The 17873-nt window shown below is 32.4% G+C and overlaps 1 protein-coding gene and 2 long non-coding RNA genes across 7 annotated transcripts; 1 reads left to right on the plus strand and 2 right to left on the minus strand.

Annotated features, from left to right (window-relative positions):
- Window positions 1-1059: 1059 nt before the first annotated feature.
- On the plus strand, window positions 1060-3518 carry LOC123901635. Its single transcript, XR_006807068.1, has 3 exons — window positions 1060-1383; window positions 2057-2165; window positions 3129-3518. It is a non-coding gene; the product is annotated as an uncharacterized LOC123901635 (long non-coding RNA).
- A 2040-nt stretch (window positions 3519-5558) lies between these two features.
- LOC123902716 (histidine-rich glycoprotein-like) lies at window positions 5559-8368 on the minus strand. 2 transcript variants are annotated; one of them, XM_045952503.1, is made up of 3 exons: window positions 8108-8368; window positions 7944-8062; window positions 5559-6012 (listed from the first exon to the last, which is right to left on the minus strand). In XM_045952503.1, exons 1-3 carry the CDS (start codon window positions 8340-8342, stop codon window positions 5788-5790), a joined length of 579 nt encoding a protein of 192 aa, XP_045808459.1. In that variant the 5' UTR covers window positions 8343-8368; the 3' UTR covers window positions 5559-5787. The 2 variants fall into 2 exon arrangements, with proteins under 2 accessions (XP_045808459.1, XP_045808458.1); XM_045952502.1 differs by having other exon boundaries at window positions 7944-8357.
- A 5564-nt stretch (window positions 8369-13932) lies between these two features.
- LOC123902829 lies at window positions 13933-16024 on the minus strand. 4 transcript variants are annotated; one of them, XR_006807761.1, is made up of 5 exons: window positions 15560-16024; window positions 15251-15429; window positions 14962-15108; window positions 14423-14471; window positions 13933-14267 (listed from the first exon to the last, which is right to left on the minus strand). It is a non-coding gene; the product is annotated as an uncharacterized LOC123902829 (long non-coding RNA). The 4 variants fall into 4 exon arrangements; XR_006807760.1 differs by having other exon boundaries at window positions 15251-15335; window positions 15474-16023; XR_006807759.1 differs by having other exon boundaries at window positions 15251-15335; window positions 15560-16022.
- Window positions 16025-17873: the final 1849 nt, after the last annotated feature.

The raw sequence follows: 17873 nt of genomic DNA on the forward strand, positions 1-17873 counted from the left end.
TATGCAAACGGAAGGTATTAGCACCCTAAGCATCTATAGTACTCTATATGAACCTCTTGTAATATATATGTTTTTGGCTAAAATTGTTTGCTTGTAAATGATTGGGGAGATGAGAAAAGAAATATATTTTTTATTAATTTTTGATTTGGAAAGACGTGAAAGTCTCATGCCTACGTACCAATGAAGGATCAAAACCTCGTAGTTCGGGGTAAAAATAACAAAGTGGTTTGTTTGATTGTTTTTAGGAGAAGAGACAAGTTGTCATCTTAAGTTAAAACTCCTTTAATCCACCACAAACATGATGACGATAGATCTTTGCTTCACAATAGGGAAGGGCTCAAACTTGGATATCAAATCAACAAGTATGCCACTAACTCTCCTAGGTGGAAAAGAATCAATATCTTTTGATTAAATGTTATGAGGAATTTGAGTTTTCAACCATAGATGACTCATGTCTAAACTCTTTGAGAAAAGAGTTTTTAAAGTCAAAAGCCAAATGGCAAAAAGGTTTGAGTGAGTTTTTGTATTTTTTAGTCTTTTGAAAATGTTTGGATATGCTTAAGTGTGTTAAAGCATTTATTGAAAAAAGAGTTGAAAATCTCTTGTCAAAAGTCAAGGCTTCTTAAAAAGGATTTTTTTTGAATGTTTAGGGTTTTTGTTTTGAAAATCTAAAAAAACAAAGATAAACAAGTAAATATGCAAAAAATCACATAATGATACAAAGTCAACAAAACAATCTATTCCCTTGGATTTAGGCAAAATTAAAATAATAAACAAATGATATTTTTTGTATTTTTTATGAAGAAAACAAAGAAATATATTTTTTGGGATTTTTAGATATTTTTGATAAATAATGTATATAAAGAAATAAAATAAACAAAGGGGTTATAAAAAAAATGAGGGAGAAGAATGTTGAACCCGTGACCTCGGCAAAAGTTAATATCCATAAGGTTTTTTTTATGCACAGTGCATAAGGTGGTGACAGTCATTCGATCATGATTATAGTGATGACACGTGTATTGATCTGAAGGTCTCACCTCTGACCCTGAGTCACACAGGATCACAGTCTCAAGCTCTCTCAAAGTCTCACCATCGCGATTCTCTCTGAATCTCGCCATCGTCTTCTCCGTAGTCTCGCTGTCGTCTTCTCCGTCTCAAATCGTCTTCTTGTATCGTCGTTATCAACCCAACCACTATCGTCTTCTCCGTCTCAAATCGTCTTCTTGTATCGTCGTTTTCAACCCAACCACTACCGTCTTCTCCGTAATCTCGCCGTCGTGTTCTCAACTCAACCACTATCGTCGTTCGTGAATGTCGTCATCGTCTCCTCCGTAATTCTCTCTCTGCATTGTTCGACTACATAGATTATCCCAAGCTCTCCAGGTTTGAACTTTAATAATTGCAAAATCAAACCCTAAATTGATTTTGAATCACAATTGTGTTTTATGCATATGAATGTTGTTTTTGTTCTTTGATTTTACTTTAATTTAGCAAGGATTGGTTAAATATGATGCAACAAGGATTTTTCTATCTTTTGACAACTCTGTAGCTTTTTTCATATCGGTGCATCCTCTTTCACATGACAATACTCTAATTCAATGTCTATATTACCAGTTAAGTGCAAGACCAATTAGAGACTGTTGTTTTGCATCAGTCAAGCTATTCAACATTGGGTTCAATTGTGTTTTCTGCATATGAATGTTGTTTTTGCCTGAAACCATTAGGCAAGACCAATGGTTTCAGCCTAGTTGTGTTTCAGCCTGTTAGTATTTGGTAAAATAGAATTACACAATGAGGGGCTTATATGAGCAACAAAGCATTCATGTGAACTAAAGTGAGTATATGTATGTCAATTATGTTTTTTCCTGAGTCTATGAGTAGTTTGACCTGCTATGTCTTCATATGAGACAGTGTGTTATGCATACCAAATTTGAGAGTATGTTTAATGTTTGATACTATTACAGTGAATGTAGAAGCTTAATACTGGTTATTGGAATTACATGATTATTTTCACCAGCACAATAATGATTAAATTTATGAAACATTTGTGTGACAGGGAAAATCTTTAATGAAGCAAGATGCAAATATTTCCGAGCATGATTGAGAATGGCTACGAAGATACATTTTAGTGGATATATGGACCTAGTTTGAATCTCTAAATTCATGTACTTTTTTCTTCATTTTCTCTATCAATCAGTTGTGAATTACTTCATCTAGCAAAGTAAATCTTTTTGTGTCTAGAAAGAACCAAAACCATATGTGAAATCTAGAATCATTGTAGCTCTTTTTGAATGATATATATTTTAGAGATATTTTATGATGATATAAGATTAGTTTCTCTTTGTTGGATATACATGTAGCTTTAGAAAAAATATTGTGATGTGCTTTTGTTTATCCAATGGCATATTTGACCGTGATAGAACCTAAGAGCGCTTACATGAAATAATACGGGTCCAAGTCCCGGTTTGAATCATAGTTAGGGCAAGCAGTATTCAAACTCTTACGAGAGTTTACTGTCAATTCGAGTCTTACAAGATTCGAGAGATTATTCTTTGTAGTTGTGTTTGGAGATACTCGGTTTGATGATTTGGCAAAATTTTGCTTCCTTATGGTTTTGATGGTTGTGATGAACTGAAAATACACACTAAACTTATATATCAGTAGTTTGTATGCTTATGTGATTATTAATGTGTTTTTGCTATATATCCAAGGGTTGCAGAGGGGTTTGTTTTGGAGTTTATTTACTTACACTGTCTTTTAGTTCAGACGCAATAACATGTTATGGATTTGTTGGTGCAGAGTTTTCATGTTTGGTTTATCTTTGTTATGTTCACTAGTTTTGCTTGGAATATTTCAGTAATAACATCGTCTTTCAATTTTATTTGTTATGTTTTATCTCTAGATTAATCAATGGAATGCAGCACTTTCAATAGCATTATGATATGAATGTATTTTAAGGTATTTGATATTTAAGTTTAATGAATTGTAATCTTCCTAGTAGCTGTATGTGAAATGATTGCAAATTATCTGGTTTTTTGGTTTTTAATTTAATGACTACCGATATGACAGACTATGTGAATATGTAAACCTAGTAGTCCTAATTTCTGGTTTTCTGGTTTCCAATACAGTGATGAATAGTTTTCAAGGAAGGAAGAGTTTGTTAGATTTGGCAGAGAGAATGAAAGTGTGTTTTTCTACTGTTGTTGGTTCTTCTATAGCAAGTTGTTGGAATGTGTTAACATCAAATTCTGATGATGTAAGAGTCATGACTAGAACAAGTATTGCTGCACCTGGAACACTTCCTAGTATAGTTGTTAGTGCTGGAACTTCTCTTTGGCTTCCAGTTCTTCCAAGGAGGCTTTTCAATGGAAAGAAGTTGGACATAACAATGTGTTTTAATATTTAGATTTAATAGACAACTATACACACTTTCCTTAAGTTTATGTTTGTAAATATATTCTAAACTGCATGGAATTAGTCTTGGTGAAAGGAAATACAGATTGATGAATTATTTGAAACCATTATTTGAAAACTGAAACCATTAACAGGTTGACAAAACTGAAACCATTTAACAAGACTAATGGTTTCAATGTATAACATATTGAAACCATTTAACAAGACTAATGGTTTCAATAACTTATACACTGAAACCAATAGTCTTGTTAAATGGTTTCAATAAATTATACACTGAAACCATTTAACAAGACTAATGGTTTCATTGTACAAATCCATCATAGACTAATAATATTCAATACCAAGGTTATAATATTGAAAATCAAGACTAATAATTTTTTTCATACTTTAATTTCCCCTTTTCTGAATCGAGAGTGGCGAGAGGTTTTTACAAAACATAAGATTAAAGAACTACAATATGATTAGACGAAACAGATATACACATGACTAGCTGCATATGATAGAAATAACTACAATCTAAAAATGAAACCATTTAACAAGACTAATGATTTCAGTGTATAACATGTTGAAACCTTTTAACAAGACTAATGGTTTCAGTGTACAAATCCATCATAGACTAATAATATTCAAAACCAAGGTTATAATATTGAAAATCATAAGTCTGAAAACCAAAATCAAGAGTGGCTAGAGGCACACAAAAGAAAAATTAATTTTCGAAAGTGGCGAGAGGTTTTTTCAAAATTGAGATAATTTTCAAATGGGTCTGCTTAATAGTTAATGTCGTTCAAATGCATTTATAATTAAGCTGAGAAAGATTAAAATGTGTTGGATTTGAAGAGAGGAGAATTGTCTTCGAATCAACCCATGAACCTAAACCTCGGAAGAGAGGTGATGTGTTGGATTCAAATGCACGTCCTTCAAATGGGTTGATTCGAAGACTATCCTTATCTTTCTCATGTTGGGAGACCATCCTTAAGTAGGTTTCAACTAATGGAAGTTCCTGAACCTTTTATCAAAAGTGTATATGTAACTGAAACCATTTAACAAGGCTAATGGTTTCAGTGTATAACTTACTGAAACCATTTAACAAGACTAATGGTTTCAGTGTACAAATCCATCATAGGCTAATAATATTCAAAATCAAGGTTATAATATTGAAAATCATAAGTCCGAAAACCAAAATCAAGAGTGGCTAGAGGTACACAAAAGAAAAATTAATTTTCGAAAGTGGCGAGAGGTTTTTTCAAAATTGAGATAATCTTCAAATAGGTCTGCTTAATAGTTAATGTCGTTCAAATGCATTTATAATTAAGCTGAGAAAGATTAAAATGTATTGGATTCGAAGAGAGGAGAATTGTCTTCGAATCAACCCATGAACCTAAACCTCGGAAGAGAGGTGATGCGTTGGATTCAAATGCACATCCTTCAAATGGGTTGATTCGAAGACTATCCTTATCTTTCTCATGTTGGGAGACCATCCTTAAGTAGGTTTCAACTAATGGAAGTTCCTGAACCTTTTATCAAAAGTGTATATGTAACTGAAACCATTTAACAAGGCTAATGGTTTCAGTGTATAACTTACTGAAACCATTTATCAAGAGTAATGGTTTCAGTGTATAACATATTGAAACCATTTAACAAAACTAATGGTTTCAGTGTATAACATTAGTCAATGGATTATAAATATACTAGTAACTACTACTATTGATATGGACTAACCAGTGTATAATTTTTCAAGTCAAGAATTGCGAGAATTAGTGTCATGTTTCTTTTACTTGTCTAGTTCTTTATGAATTATCTTTTGGTGTGAAAGGTAAAAAGATTTAGGCTTTTTTATAGTTAAGACTTAAGATGAAAAAAATTGGAGTGACTTTGAGAGATGAGAGGAAAGATATAGGGGAATTTCGTATTTTGTTTGAAAGAAAATTATTAAAGGAGGGAGGAGGAGAATGTTTATGATCAATATTTTTGTTTTTTTTTTACCCTCATAGTCAATATTAATGGGTTAACAACACTGAAACCATTTAACAAGACTAATGGTTTCAGTGTATAACATGTTGAAACCATTTAACAAGAGTAATGGTTTCAGTGTATAATCTTTATTTAAAATCATTTAACAATAATAATGTTCTATTACAAAACCATTAGACAAGTATTTTGGTTTCTCATAGAAGACTATCGAGCATGTATATACAATCAAGCAAAGTAGCAATTGTAACAAAAAAAAAAAACAAAGTAGCAATCCTTTTTAATCTTTCAATATTCCACTAGTATCATAATATAAGGGAAACTAAAGTAGTAATCAATTTTATACTTTCAATTGAAAGATAGCAAAATTTGCTATCAAATTTGAAGCCTCGACCTTAGTTTGCTTCACATTTTCATCATTCGAACTTCCTTCGTCCCCATTTTTTTATGCTTCTTTTCTTCTTTCTTCACATGCTGCTTCTTTTCCTTTCCTTTCGCCTCTCTCGTTTTCCGCGGTTGATTTTTATCACCACGAGATGATGAACCAGTTACATTCCGTTTTTCCTCCTCCAATTGTGTCAATCCAATACTGAAGGATGGCAATGGCGATAAGTTCTTAGATTTTTGCACCTGGATCAAAGAAAATCATTAAATACATGTAATGGTTTTAGAGTACAATTCTCTAAAACAATTCAACAGCAAAAATGGTTTTAACATTCAAGATGAAGCAGTTACTTGATGCTCTAATATTTATTCAGTTCTAAAGAATTATTAATTAAGCTATTCCACTGCCATGAGTACTAAATATAGTTGCCGCAAAAAGTGTGATGCTAAAGTATACTACTCTATGACAAAACTCAGAAACAATTCAAAAGCTAGCAAATTGAGTCGTAATAAACACTATGGGAACCAGATTACAAAATTCTTAGCACATTACAAACCTAAAAAGAAAGAAAATCAGACTAGACCATTTTTGAATTCGCAGCAAACGGTAATGTGCCTAAAGCATTAAAAACTATTGTGGCCTCAGGGACTCAAACCATTCATACATAATTTACAAAACCATCAACAAAGCTTAAATACATAGAATGAAACAATCACTAAGTAAAGTTTATGAAAAACAGAGTAGTTAAAGGAACTAAACATGATCAAGAGATAAATAGATACGACTGTAATGAAAAGCCTCAATCAACCTCTCCCGCCACATTCTACATCTCCCCGAAATAACCACCTGAAATGTTGGTTATATAAAGCTGTCAAAAAAGGAACTCCTAATATGTTAGTTATCGCCATTGCCAACACCTGCTAACACTACACAACCTCTATTCAAGTGGTAATAATACCACATTCACACCCACATTTCCCTGACAATTAGCATTGTAAACCATAAGAAATGACGTTGGCTTGAAAACACTAGGAGAAAAAGTAAATCAAAATAAACTTGAAGTAGAGAAAAGGAGAAGAAAAAAAAATCTATAGGTGTATGTTCTCACACCTAATACCTAAGACATAGTATATAATGCTATCAAAAGTTGAAAAATCAGTCCCATGCACTGGTCACCCCAGGACCCACACTATTTCCTGCATACCCACCACCGTATCCTCCGCCATACCCACCAGAAGCCCCATATCCACCACTGCTATTTCCTGCACCTTGGTAATCAGAACCACCCCTATTAAAAGAACCATCTCTTCGAAAGTCGCGGCCACCAAATCGGCCTCCTGATCGACGGTTCTTTCCAATACAAAGGCACCCGTAATGTCTCCCAATACAAATTCTCAAGAGTGCAGACAGATAGAATTATTGATCCAGGAATATCAAAACCTACCTGTATCTTTATTTCTCTCAAATTATTAAACATCACTGATAAGAATAAAAGTTGGTTCCAACCCAAGAGCTCTTGAAGAACTATTGCTCAACCAGATGGATTCTCTTGTTTTCAAATCTTTGTCCTTACAATGTGTTTGTTTTCAACCAGATTTAGTAATTGTCAAACGTGCACAGATAACTCTTGAATAACCAAATTTACAACAACAAATACTCATCTAATATACACAGTTCCAATATTATTCATCTTGGATTCAAAGGCAAAACCATTAAGTACATCTAAAACCATTAAGTTCCATTATATATAACATTATGCATCTTGGATTCAAAGGCAAAACCATTAAGTACATCTAATGGTTTTACAGTAAAACTATCTAAAACCATTCCAATATTATTCATCTTGGATTCAAAGTCATAACAATGCATAAGTAAACAAACTTGAAGTCACAACAGTTCTAAAAATCACATACACATCTAGTTAGAAACTCATATCTCATCTTAAAAATGAAATTAAGCAACTAAGTAACTGCAATTACTTGAAAGCATTTTTCAAACCATTTCCAAAAATTAAGCAACTAACTAACTGCAATTAAGCATCTAAAAATCACATACACATCTAGTTAGAAAATCATGCAACAACAAAACCATTTCCAACCAACTAATTGCAATTACTTGAAAGCATTTTTCAAACTCAACAACAAAATTAAGAGCAATTACTGCAGTAAGCACAAACCTGATTTCGTTTCATTTTGATGATAATGATGATACAGTGATGTTGGGCTTTGATTTCCGGCGAGGATGATGGCGATGAAAGATGATTTATGCGTTGATGATGATGGCGATGGTGATGATGTTGAGCTTTGATGGGTTTTGATGATTTCCGGCGAGGGTGACGATGATGGCGATGGTGATGATGTTGAGCTTTGATGGGTTTTGATGATTTCCGGCGAGGGTGATGTTGATGGCGACGGTGATGATGAAAATGGTTTCCGTTTATGCGATGGTGATGAAAATGGCGAGGGTGATGAAAATGGTTTTCGTTTTCGTTTGGAGAGGGCCGCAAAGGAGTTGGGCTGTGGAGATGGGTTTTGGAATTGGGGGTGTATGACAAAGGAGGGGGTGTACGAAGCATACTTATGCACCGTGCATAAGTATGGCTTATGCACAGTAACCGGACCCGACCCCGTGACCTCTACTTGACAAAAATAACTTTCCAACCAAATGTGCCAGCACGCGAATCATGATATAAACATGTACAATTGATATAACTATTAAAATAGCCATTTAAATGTTGAAAACACGCGCTCTGCATCATCCCCTACCTTCAGCTCAAAACAACAACTTCCATGGTTAATTAATTGTTAAAAATCGTGTTTCTTCACTTTCTCATCAAAGTTGACATATGAATATACCATTTTACTCAGAATTTAATGAGGATCGTGAATATACACTTAAAGTTTATCGATCCTTACTCAAACATTCGAATTTTTCAAATTAAAGTAAGAACCCTAAAACTTCAAATACAAATTAAATATTATTTAAGCACAATCAGAACTCATGAGCATAAGGCTTTCACTTAACACATGATGGACTACTGTTGCGTTAAAAACACACTTAGAGCAAGTGTACTCTAGCGCAGAAGTAGTATAAAAGATTATCGTATCCACAGGGATTAATTAACAATTACCAAACTATTTAAGATTATTTATTATTTAGACTAATCGATGATTTCATTTGTTTATGATAACTAAATAACTAAATAGAAAATACGAACGAACACAAACAAAAGTAAAAGTTGTGATTCAAAATAGAGAGGCCTAGGGTCATGGTTTCACTCGCAATCATTGATTCCCTATGTCTAGTTCCACTTGAATTCCTTTATTTTAACTCAATTACCAATCCCTTTACTAAAACTATTAACTTGTTTGGTCATTCGTGATTAATATTCTTTTTCCTAAATTAACCCCTTGTTTGGTCATGCAAAGAGTTGAAATTCAAGAAAAGCATAAAGCACAAAAAGGTTGAATGATTGAAAGACTAAGTTTAAGGTTTGTTCATGCAATAATCTAAGTCTCATTTATCCTATAGGTCCACCGATTAACTGCAGTACGGTCGTTGATCAATCAATTGATTATAAACATTCATAGGTTGATCATTCCTAATCATGTGATAAAATCAATAGGATAACATTAATTGAACAAAATATCGAAATTCAAATTAGAAACTAGAACATATAAACTAAGACATAGCAAAAGGAATTTTAATTGCAAGATTCACCATAAACCCTAAAAAAGATTTAATTATACATAGTCAAGAACGTAAAAATAAGATTCATGAGAATAAGAGTAGAGAATAACCCTAACTAATACTTCAATGTTCCTGCTCTGTTGTGGGTTATCCCTCTCTGTGCAGCGTCACCCTTCAATTGAAACCAAGAAGCTCTCTTTATAGCTTCCGTCGCCGACTCTGTTGTTTTCTTAAGTTTTAAGACTTTCCATTGCTTCACCGCCTCAGCCACTTGATTCAAAGTAATTATTTATTATAATGTATATCATATTATTTTCTCTTAAATCAAGTCAGAGTTTATCAACTACATTTTTTCTTTACGAATCATTCAATAATAATGCATGTATGATGTAGTTCAAAGTCACGAAAACTTACCTATTGGAGCAAGGTCCAATGCCCCTTCAAATGATGTTTCGAGATGATAAAATGATACCTTTAGCTTCCTTGAGTCCCCAGTAGTGTAATGGTATAGTTACTTTTCCTTGAAACCTTCTGAAATGTTCTACCCAATTCAAGTTGAAAGTGACAAAAAAATAGGATTTGGGAGATGGTAATGGAAGGGTTACAGTTGATGATCAATGCATACAGAAGTTTTTCTATGATGTATGGATGATGATTCAATGGAAAAAGTAGAGAAAGCTTGAAAGAAATGCAAGTTTCGAAATTAAGATTTTGAAAGTGTAGTAATGGAGTTTTTGAGTGAATTTTGTGGATGTTTGTTGATGTTTGTTGATGTCTTAGTTCTGAGGCTTGAGGGGCTTTTATAGAGCTTTCAATGTGTCTTAAGAGGTTGATGGAATTGACTCTAGTTGCATCTCAATGCTGGTTTGTCTCCAAAGTTACAAAAGTGGTTCAAAAGCATCATGGTTCCAAGATGAGATGGAGTGAACAAGGAGGCAATGTGGGAAGCTTTCTCTGAGTTTAGGAGGTTTCTTCTAAACTTTGAGATGGAGTGTGATCAGAGGAAATAATAACAAAGCTCAATGCATGAGTTGTTGGAGAAAAGCAAGCTTTACAAAATGTCAATGGAACTTTATGCAAAAAGTGCTCCAAAAAGGACATGTAATTTGGACAATGCTTCAAACACTTGGATAATGCACTTAAAGTCTGTGTAAAACATCAGTTTTGTTAAGATTTAGAAGCAACATAGGCCTGCAATTACTGATCACAAGGTTTGGATTTGGTTTGAGCAAGAACTTGACATGGTTTTTTGACCCATAAATCAGCTTTAACATGGTCACTTCTCCCCTTCGAAACTTGGTTCTCAAGAAAGATAAATTCATGATCTTGGTGTCATTGGAAAGATAGCATCCGCCTCTACAACTTTGATTTTTATCACTTGTCCTGAATACATTGGGATCATAGAGAAAACGGGCCACCAAAATTCAAAGTTTAAGTTGTTTGACACTTAGAAAAATTTCTAAGTGTTTTTGACAGTTTTTACAATTTGACATCTCATGTTTCCTTGTTGTTATAGGACATTGAGGAATTCTTCTAAATCCAAACTCTTCACCATGATATAGTATCATATGAAATCTTGACATGAAGCTCTTGTTTGCTCAAAACGGTTGCTTGGATTGGAAGTTATAAGCTTGAAACAACATGCACTTGATAAGGTCAAAACACTTGGAAAAAATTTCTAAGTGTTGAGATTTTCAACAACTTGGAGAATCAACTTTGGTCATCCATTTTAAGCATTTTAAAGATCCTTTTGACTTCAAATATTTTTACCAGATTTCAATATGCCATGAGAGCTTTCCACAGAGTCCTTGTTTTCGAATTTATGATACTCGAGGAAGAAGATATGATCTTGATAAGTTGGCTCCATGAACATGAAATTTTCTATACTTAGAAAATTTTCAAAACCCTAGTCTTTGATTTTTGGAACCTTTTCTTGACTTTCTTGATTCAAAACCATGTCTTACCAAAGAGGCAAGCACAACAAGATATCTTGTATTTTATTATTTTTTTTTATTAATTATGCATGAGAATATGAGGTGGAATCTTAGGTCAAAAATTGAGGTATGACAGATATGCTCGAAGTTTATATAGATGATATGATCGTCAAGTCCGAAGAGGAAGTCGGTCATACAACCCATTTGAAAAAAGTATTCGATCAAGCGGGGAAATACAATATGAGGTTTAACCCTGAAAAATGCACGTTCGGAGTAAAAGTTGGGAAATTCCTCGGTTTTTACTTAACTGAAAGAGGAATCGAAGCTAACCCCAATAAGTGTAGAGCATTCTTCGAATTCCCAACGCCGGATTCGAAAAAATCGATGCAATCATTAAACGGGATGCTCACTGCATTATCCCGCTTTGTCGCAAAATCCGCCCAACACGCATTACCTTTGTTAAAATAGAAATCAATCAATGCTTAATTTGGTAACCCACGCATTACCTTTGTTCAAATTACTCTGAAAGAGGAATCGAAGCTAACCCCTCCAAATTGTTTTTTCTTTCTCGTTATTAAATAAGTGTGATTTTTCACATATTTGTTTGGTTTTGTGTTATTTGTTATCTCGTCCTTGTGCGGTGTATTCTGTTGTGCCGTCCCTGTGCGGTGTATTTTGTTTTCCCGTCTTTGTGCGGTTTTCATTTGTAATTTGTTTAAATAACGAAGGTAATGCATTTACCTTTTGCTTAATTTTGTTTAAATAGAAATCAATCAATGCTTAATTTGGTAACCCACGCATTACCTTTGTTCAAATTACTCTGAAAGAGGAATCGAAGCTAACCCCTCCAAATTGTTTTTTCTTTCTCGTTATTAAATAAGTGTGATTTTTCACATATTTGTTTGGTTTTGTGTTATTTGTTATCCCGTCCTTGTGCGGTGTATTCTGTTGTGCCGTCCCTGTGCGGTGTATTTTGTTTTCCCGTCTTTGTGCGGTGTTCATTTGTTTCAGGTTGAAGGATTAGATCCGATCAAGTACAAATCTATCCAATGTCGACTTTACCTTCATTTGAACAAAGGTAATGCGTGGGTTATCAAATTAAGCATTGATTGAATCCACGCATTACCTTTGTTCAAATTACTCCGTGACCAAATGTGGGGTTGATTTCTATTTAAACAAAATTAAGCATTGATTTCATATTTATTACATGTGGGTTACCAAATTATATCTAATTGATTGATGTAGCCTAATGGTAAATGCACTAAATAATTCTTAAAGGTCACGGGTTCGATTATTGTTGAGGTATTTTTTAACATTTTATTTGAATTTAATTAGGGTTAAAATCAGAGGGAAAATGATTAAGTTTAGGGTTAACTTATCGGAATAAGTTTATAATATAAGAAATTTTCATGAAGACATACATATGCTTGTGAAAGTCTTATGCTACTCATCAAATCTTCAATTCGATTCCATATTTTATTACCGCTATTTTGATGAATGACATAATATAATTTGAGTTTAATTGATATGCACTGATGGTGTAAAATAGTTTTACATGACCGTCCAATAAATAACCATCATTTTGCCATGTCATGTCAAGAAAGTGGGGTGAAGTGGGGTGATGTGGCGGAAAACATGGTTGGTATTGGTTGACTGTGTAAAATTATTTTACACCGTCGGTGCATATCAATTAAATCCATATAATTTTGTCATTGTAAAAATACTATAATAGTGAAGACATACATATATTGAATAATGAAGCCTATATAAAAAAATATATATCATCATTAAAATTGAATTTATTTGTTTTGAGCAGACAATTAAATTTATGGTTAAATATGTTTTTAATCCCTATAGTTTTACGGAATTTTTGTTTTAGTCCATAAAATTTTTTTCCACACTTTTTAGTCCTTGAAGTTTTAACGGTAAATGGTTTTTTGGTCCCTGTCATCCATATGGATTTAACGGAGGAGACTTGGCAGCGACGTGGCACTGCCACGTGTATTTTTTTGCTTGCCACGTCACCAATCAGTTTTTACAAAATTTGCACATTCAGGGATTTATTTGCAACAAAAAAACATACAAGGACTAAAACAAAAAATTGACGAACATCCAGAGACGAAAATGATATTTAAACCTTAAATTAATGTTAAAAGTTGATTTTTTTTTGCTTATAATTTAGGACAAGAAAAAATTATTTTTTTGTTTATAATATAAGATAGAGGAAGTATATAACTAGCCATCCGTCCAAAATATAAGGAAAAAAAGTAATCACTGTGCAAAAAATACTTTTTAAGTTGGTTCCGTGTCTGACTTAATATGTGCAGTCATAAGAAGAAGTTTTATGTTTTTAAGTCGGATTTTGAGCAGTCTTAAGAAAACGACTTTTTAAGTCTGTTCAACTATTAACCGACTTAAGAAGAAGTCTTTAAATTAAAAAAACTAATGTATTTTTGCCTCAACTAAACCTGAGGCAAACAACATTTTGTTTACAAAAAGAAAAAAAAAAAAAAAACAGTAGCCCAGCATCTGGCAACCACATATCCAAAAGTAAGTTATTTTGCCTGACTCAAATTATACAAGAACAAATTTACAAACTAACTAAGGGGTAGTATCACTTATATAGAGAGTAAGTAACTAACTACTAACTAATTGCCATTCTAAAACACACACATAACCAAGAAAATAATACAATTACTAAATCTTGAACAAAATAAAAAACACACCCATGTCAAGAAAGAAGGATGAGAGTTCATAAACTTGTCCACTGAATCCATTGGCCAAATTTTAGTAGAACAACAAGCTACACTGCTGATAAATATCCCATCTTCGCAGTCTGTTGGGACAATTGCATATCAGTAATATTGTAATGGTACCTGAACAAAAAGAACAAAAAACTTAAGCTTAGATTAGTCTCATAATATCATCATGTAATATTGCTTGTTTTCTCTTATACCATACTGGTTTTTGTGGTTAAATATCCTAGTGTGAAGAGAAAAATTCTATACACTTTAGAGAAAGAATAATGAACCTATATGATGATTCCCTTACATTGTTCCTCTATATCCAAATCAAGTTTTCTGAAACAAATGCAAGCACAAGTAATATAAGCATTACCTTTTAAAAGAAAGATGACAATAAAACCCCAAAAACATGGCTAGTATTGATGACAATTGAAAGAATCAATGTTAAACATGATATTTTACTATACTACTACTTCACATAATGATATTTAATCATTGGAACAACCAGTCACCTAAGAATGAGAACCACACAATAAATTGGAACAACCAAACTATTTCAAGATGTTCAAATTATGAAAGGGAACTAAAGCATGTCAAAACACATATTTTATAGGAGCAACATCAACCTATGAAGTTTATAAAAGTTGAGGGCAATAATGTGCAAGTGCAAGCAAACAAGTACATAATTTTCAATCTACTTACTTAAATATTAAGACACTTAACTCCAAATTAATCATGTTGTGTCAGTAACAATAAAATTCTCAATAAGATGTTCAACTTACATCCAAATAATGTGTGCACACAAGATGATTGAAAAAAGAGATACCTCAAATCTCTCATCAACAATTGCTTCTTTCACTAATGCTTGAGGTGAATTTTCTGTTTTCTTACTTCTTAGCAACAATGACATTTGGAACCCATAAATAGATAAACCATGCTTGAGAATGGCAAGTTTTCCCCATGAGAAAATGTCCTGAACTTACGAATTGAAGGAATATTAAAAATCCCTAACTAAAATATTAATAAAGTTCAATTTAGTTTGAGGCATAAAATATCATTAAGTTAAAATAACATCAAAAGATGAAAAATCAGATTCACATTGATAACATACTTACCACCACGGCAGGTCCCCTACAAGCATCTTGTCTCTTTCATTATTCTCATAAACAAGAGTATATTCTTCACTTCCAATCAATGAACCTTAGTAATGTTTATATATCAATACAGAAACAAATTAAGGGATGATCAATGCTTGAAACACAAATTACCACTGTAGCAATCTAGAATCCAAGGTCTAGTAAAAATAAAAATACCAAACACAAACATCAAAGTACGTACCAAGTAGATAAGAAACCCATCCATGTAGACACAACTAGCAGGGGAAATTTTGCAGTTAAAAATTAAATGAGAAATGTTAAACTTACAGAGTTAGACAAGAAAAATCAACTTTTGGAGCGTCCGAGTAGAAGGAGTTTCAATTGCAATGAACGATGGTGAACAATGAAGAGTTTATGGGTTTATTAACAGTTCAACGAGCTCGGGAATGATGGATCATGGTGAACTCTGACATCAATCGATTTTTGTTTAGGGTTTGAACTTGTTCTGAGTTCAATTGATGGAGAGTTTGTGCGATTTAGGGTTTCAACGAGTTCGTGAGTGACGGTGGAAGAGAAGAAGGGTTTGTGAGAGAGGGTAATTGACGATGGAAGAGTTTCTGGGTTCAATCGATGGAAGAGGGGATGGAGCGAGGGTGCTCAGCCAAAGGAAGAAGAAGGGTTTGCGGTGAAGAAGAAGAATCGTTGAAGGAAGAGTACTGGGTTCAAAAAGGAAGACTACCGTATTTGTTTTTTGTTAAAAGATTAGCATTTTTCAAAAAAAAAAAAATAGATAATGAATTTTAATGGATTGATAATGGATTACTCTGAGTCTCTGATACATCTATTAGCAATCAATCGTCAATCAATATCTATCTATCAATAATGCTATCAACACACTCTTTAATAAATATGCTCCAACACATTCTCTTTTATTGGTTGAAATTCACATGGTCCCATAAAAAAATGTGGACCCATATAACTTTTATGGGACCCATATAAATTTTAACCAATAGAAGAGAATGTGTTAGAGTGTGTTTGTTAAAGAGTGTGTTGCTAACACTCCTCATTTTCCTTATATGTTTAGGAGTTTTTTCTCATGGAAACTTTCCTATGTGGCATTCTCTTGCTTAGCCAACTTTGTTTTCATCCTACATGGCATCTTCTCAAGCATGAGGTGCTTATGTGTCATTTGTTTACAACTTCTTGAGTTTTATGTTCACAATTTTGGTAGTTTTTGATCTTCTTATCACATTTAAAATTCCTTAAAACTCCTATTTAAATTTTTTTTTTTTTAATTCTCTTTGTTTATAGGTTTCCTTAAAACTCATAGTATTTATTTTGCACATTCACAAATTAGGAAAATAAACATATTATATTTATTAACAAATCAAAGTTAAAGTTGAACGCGAATGTCAATTTTGATTTGTTAATAAATATAATATGTACCAACAAAAAATATATATATATATATATATATATGAGTAAGGAAAATAAAGAGAACAGTGGATGCCAGTCGCAGCATCTAACAACATGATGCAATAATTTTTGGAGGTGATAAAAAGAAAATAAAAAGTAAAAAGAATTATATCGATCCAATTTTAAATAAAACTATTTTTTTTACTCAATTTCAATAAAACCATAAAACCGAAAATGCACTTTTTTTTAAAGGTATTATCAAAGAACTATATCAAAATATTCATAATTTTAAAGACCTATCGAAAAGCCCCTTACAAAGTCATGGACAAAATTTATATATTTAATATCTATAGTCAAATGTAATTTAATATATAAAAAATTCATAATTTTTGTTTATTTATTACGTTACATATACAATTTTTTTTTTTGACAATATATAGCTATTTTATACTATTGAAATTTTTCTCTCTCATGCTCAATTTCTTAGGTGGCATCCTCTCATTTCTTTTACCGGTCAAAATCTCACGTGACAATCTCTCAATTCATTTTGCTGATGTGTCATTCTTCTATGTTTTTTCCTTTAGTCATTAGTGCTCAATTATAAATATAGAAATTGCTCAATCAGGTTTTATGAACAAATGTCTATATATTAATATTTTGATACAATTGAAATTTTACATATGGAAACTTTTGATTATTGACCAACTCATTTTTGGAATATATATTGATTAAATTAAATCAATGCTGAAATGTATGGAAATTTCAAAAATTAAGGACCAAAAATCTACAATAGTTTCTATATATATGGGTCAACATGTAAGAGTGAGGGTCATTGAGTGTCTCAGCGCTCCTTCTCTATTTTCTCTTCTCACCTTCACTACTTTTTTTTTTTTTTATGACAGAATCATTACTTTTTTTTCTATCTATTGCTATTGTTGGTTTTTTTTTTAAATAAAAAATCTATTGCTATTGTTGGTTATTTCTTATTTATTTGTTCAATATAATTTTTGTTGCTCTCAAGTGAAATGAAATCTAAATTTTATTTGTTTTTCTTTGCAGGTATTTTGTTTACTTGTGTTAGGCTACAATAACAGGATTCAACATAAAAAAGAGAAATCATTTTCTTCTCTAAAGTCAATAATATTTTGTAAACTTCTTTTTAAGAAGCCAAAATATTATTCATCTATCTTTGTAACTTTTATTTACTATTTGATATTTGTTACGG

This window comes from Trifolium pratense, linkage group LG1 (genome assembly GCF_020283565.1).
Source record: "Trifolium pratense cultivar HEN17-A07 linkage group LG1, ARS_RC_1.1, whole genome shotgun sequence".
In the NCBI taxonomy this organism is placed as follows: domain Eukaryota; kingdom Viridiplantae; phylum Streptophyta; class Magnoliopsida; order Fabales; family Fabaceae; genus Trifolium; species Trifolium pratense.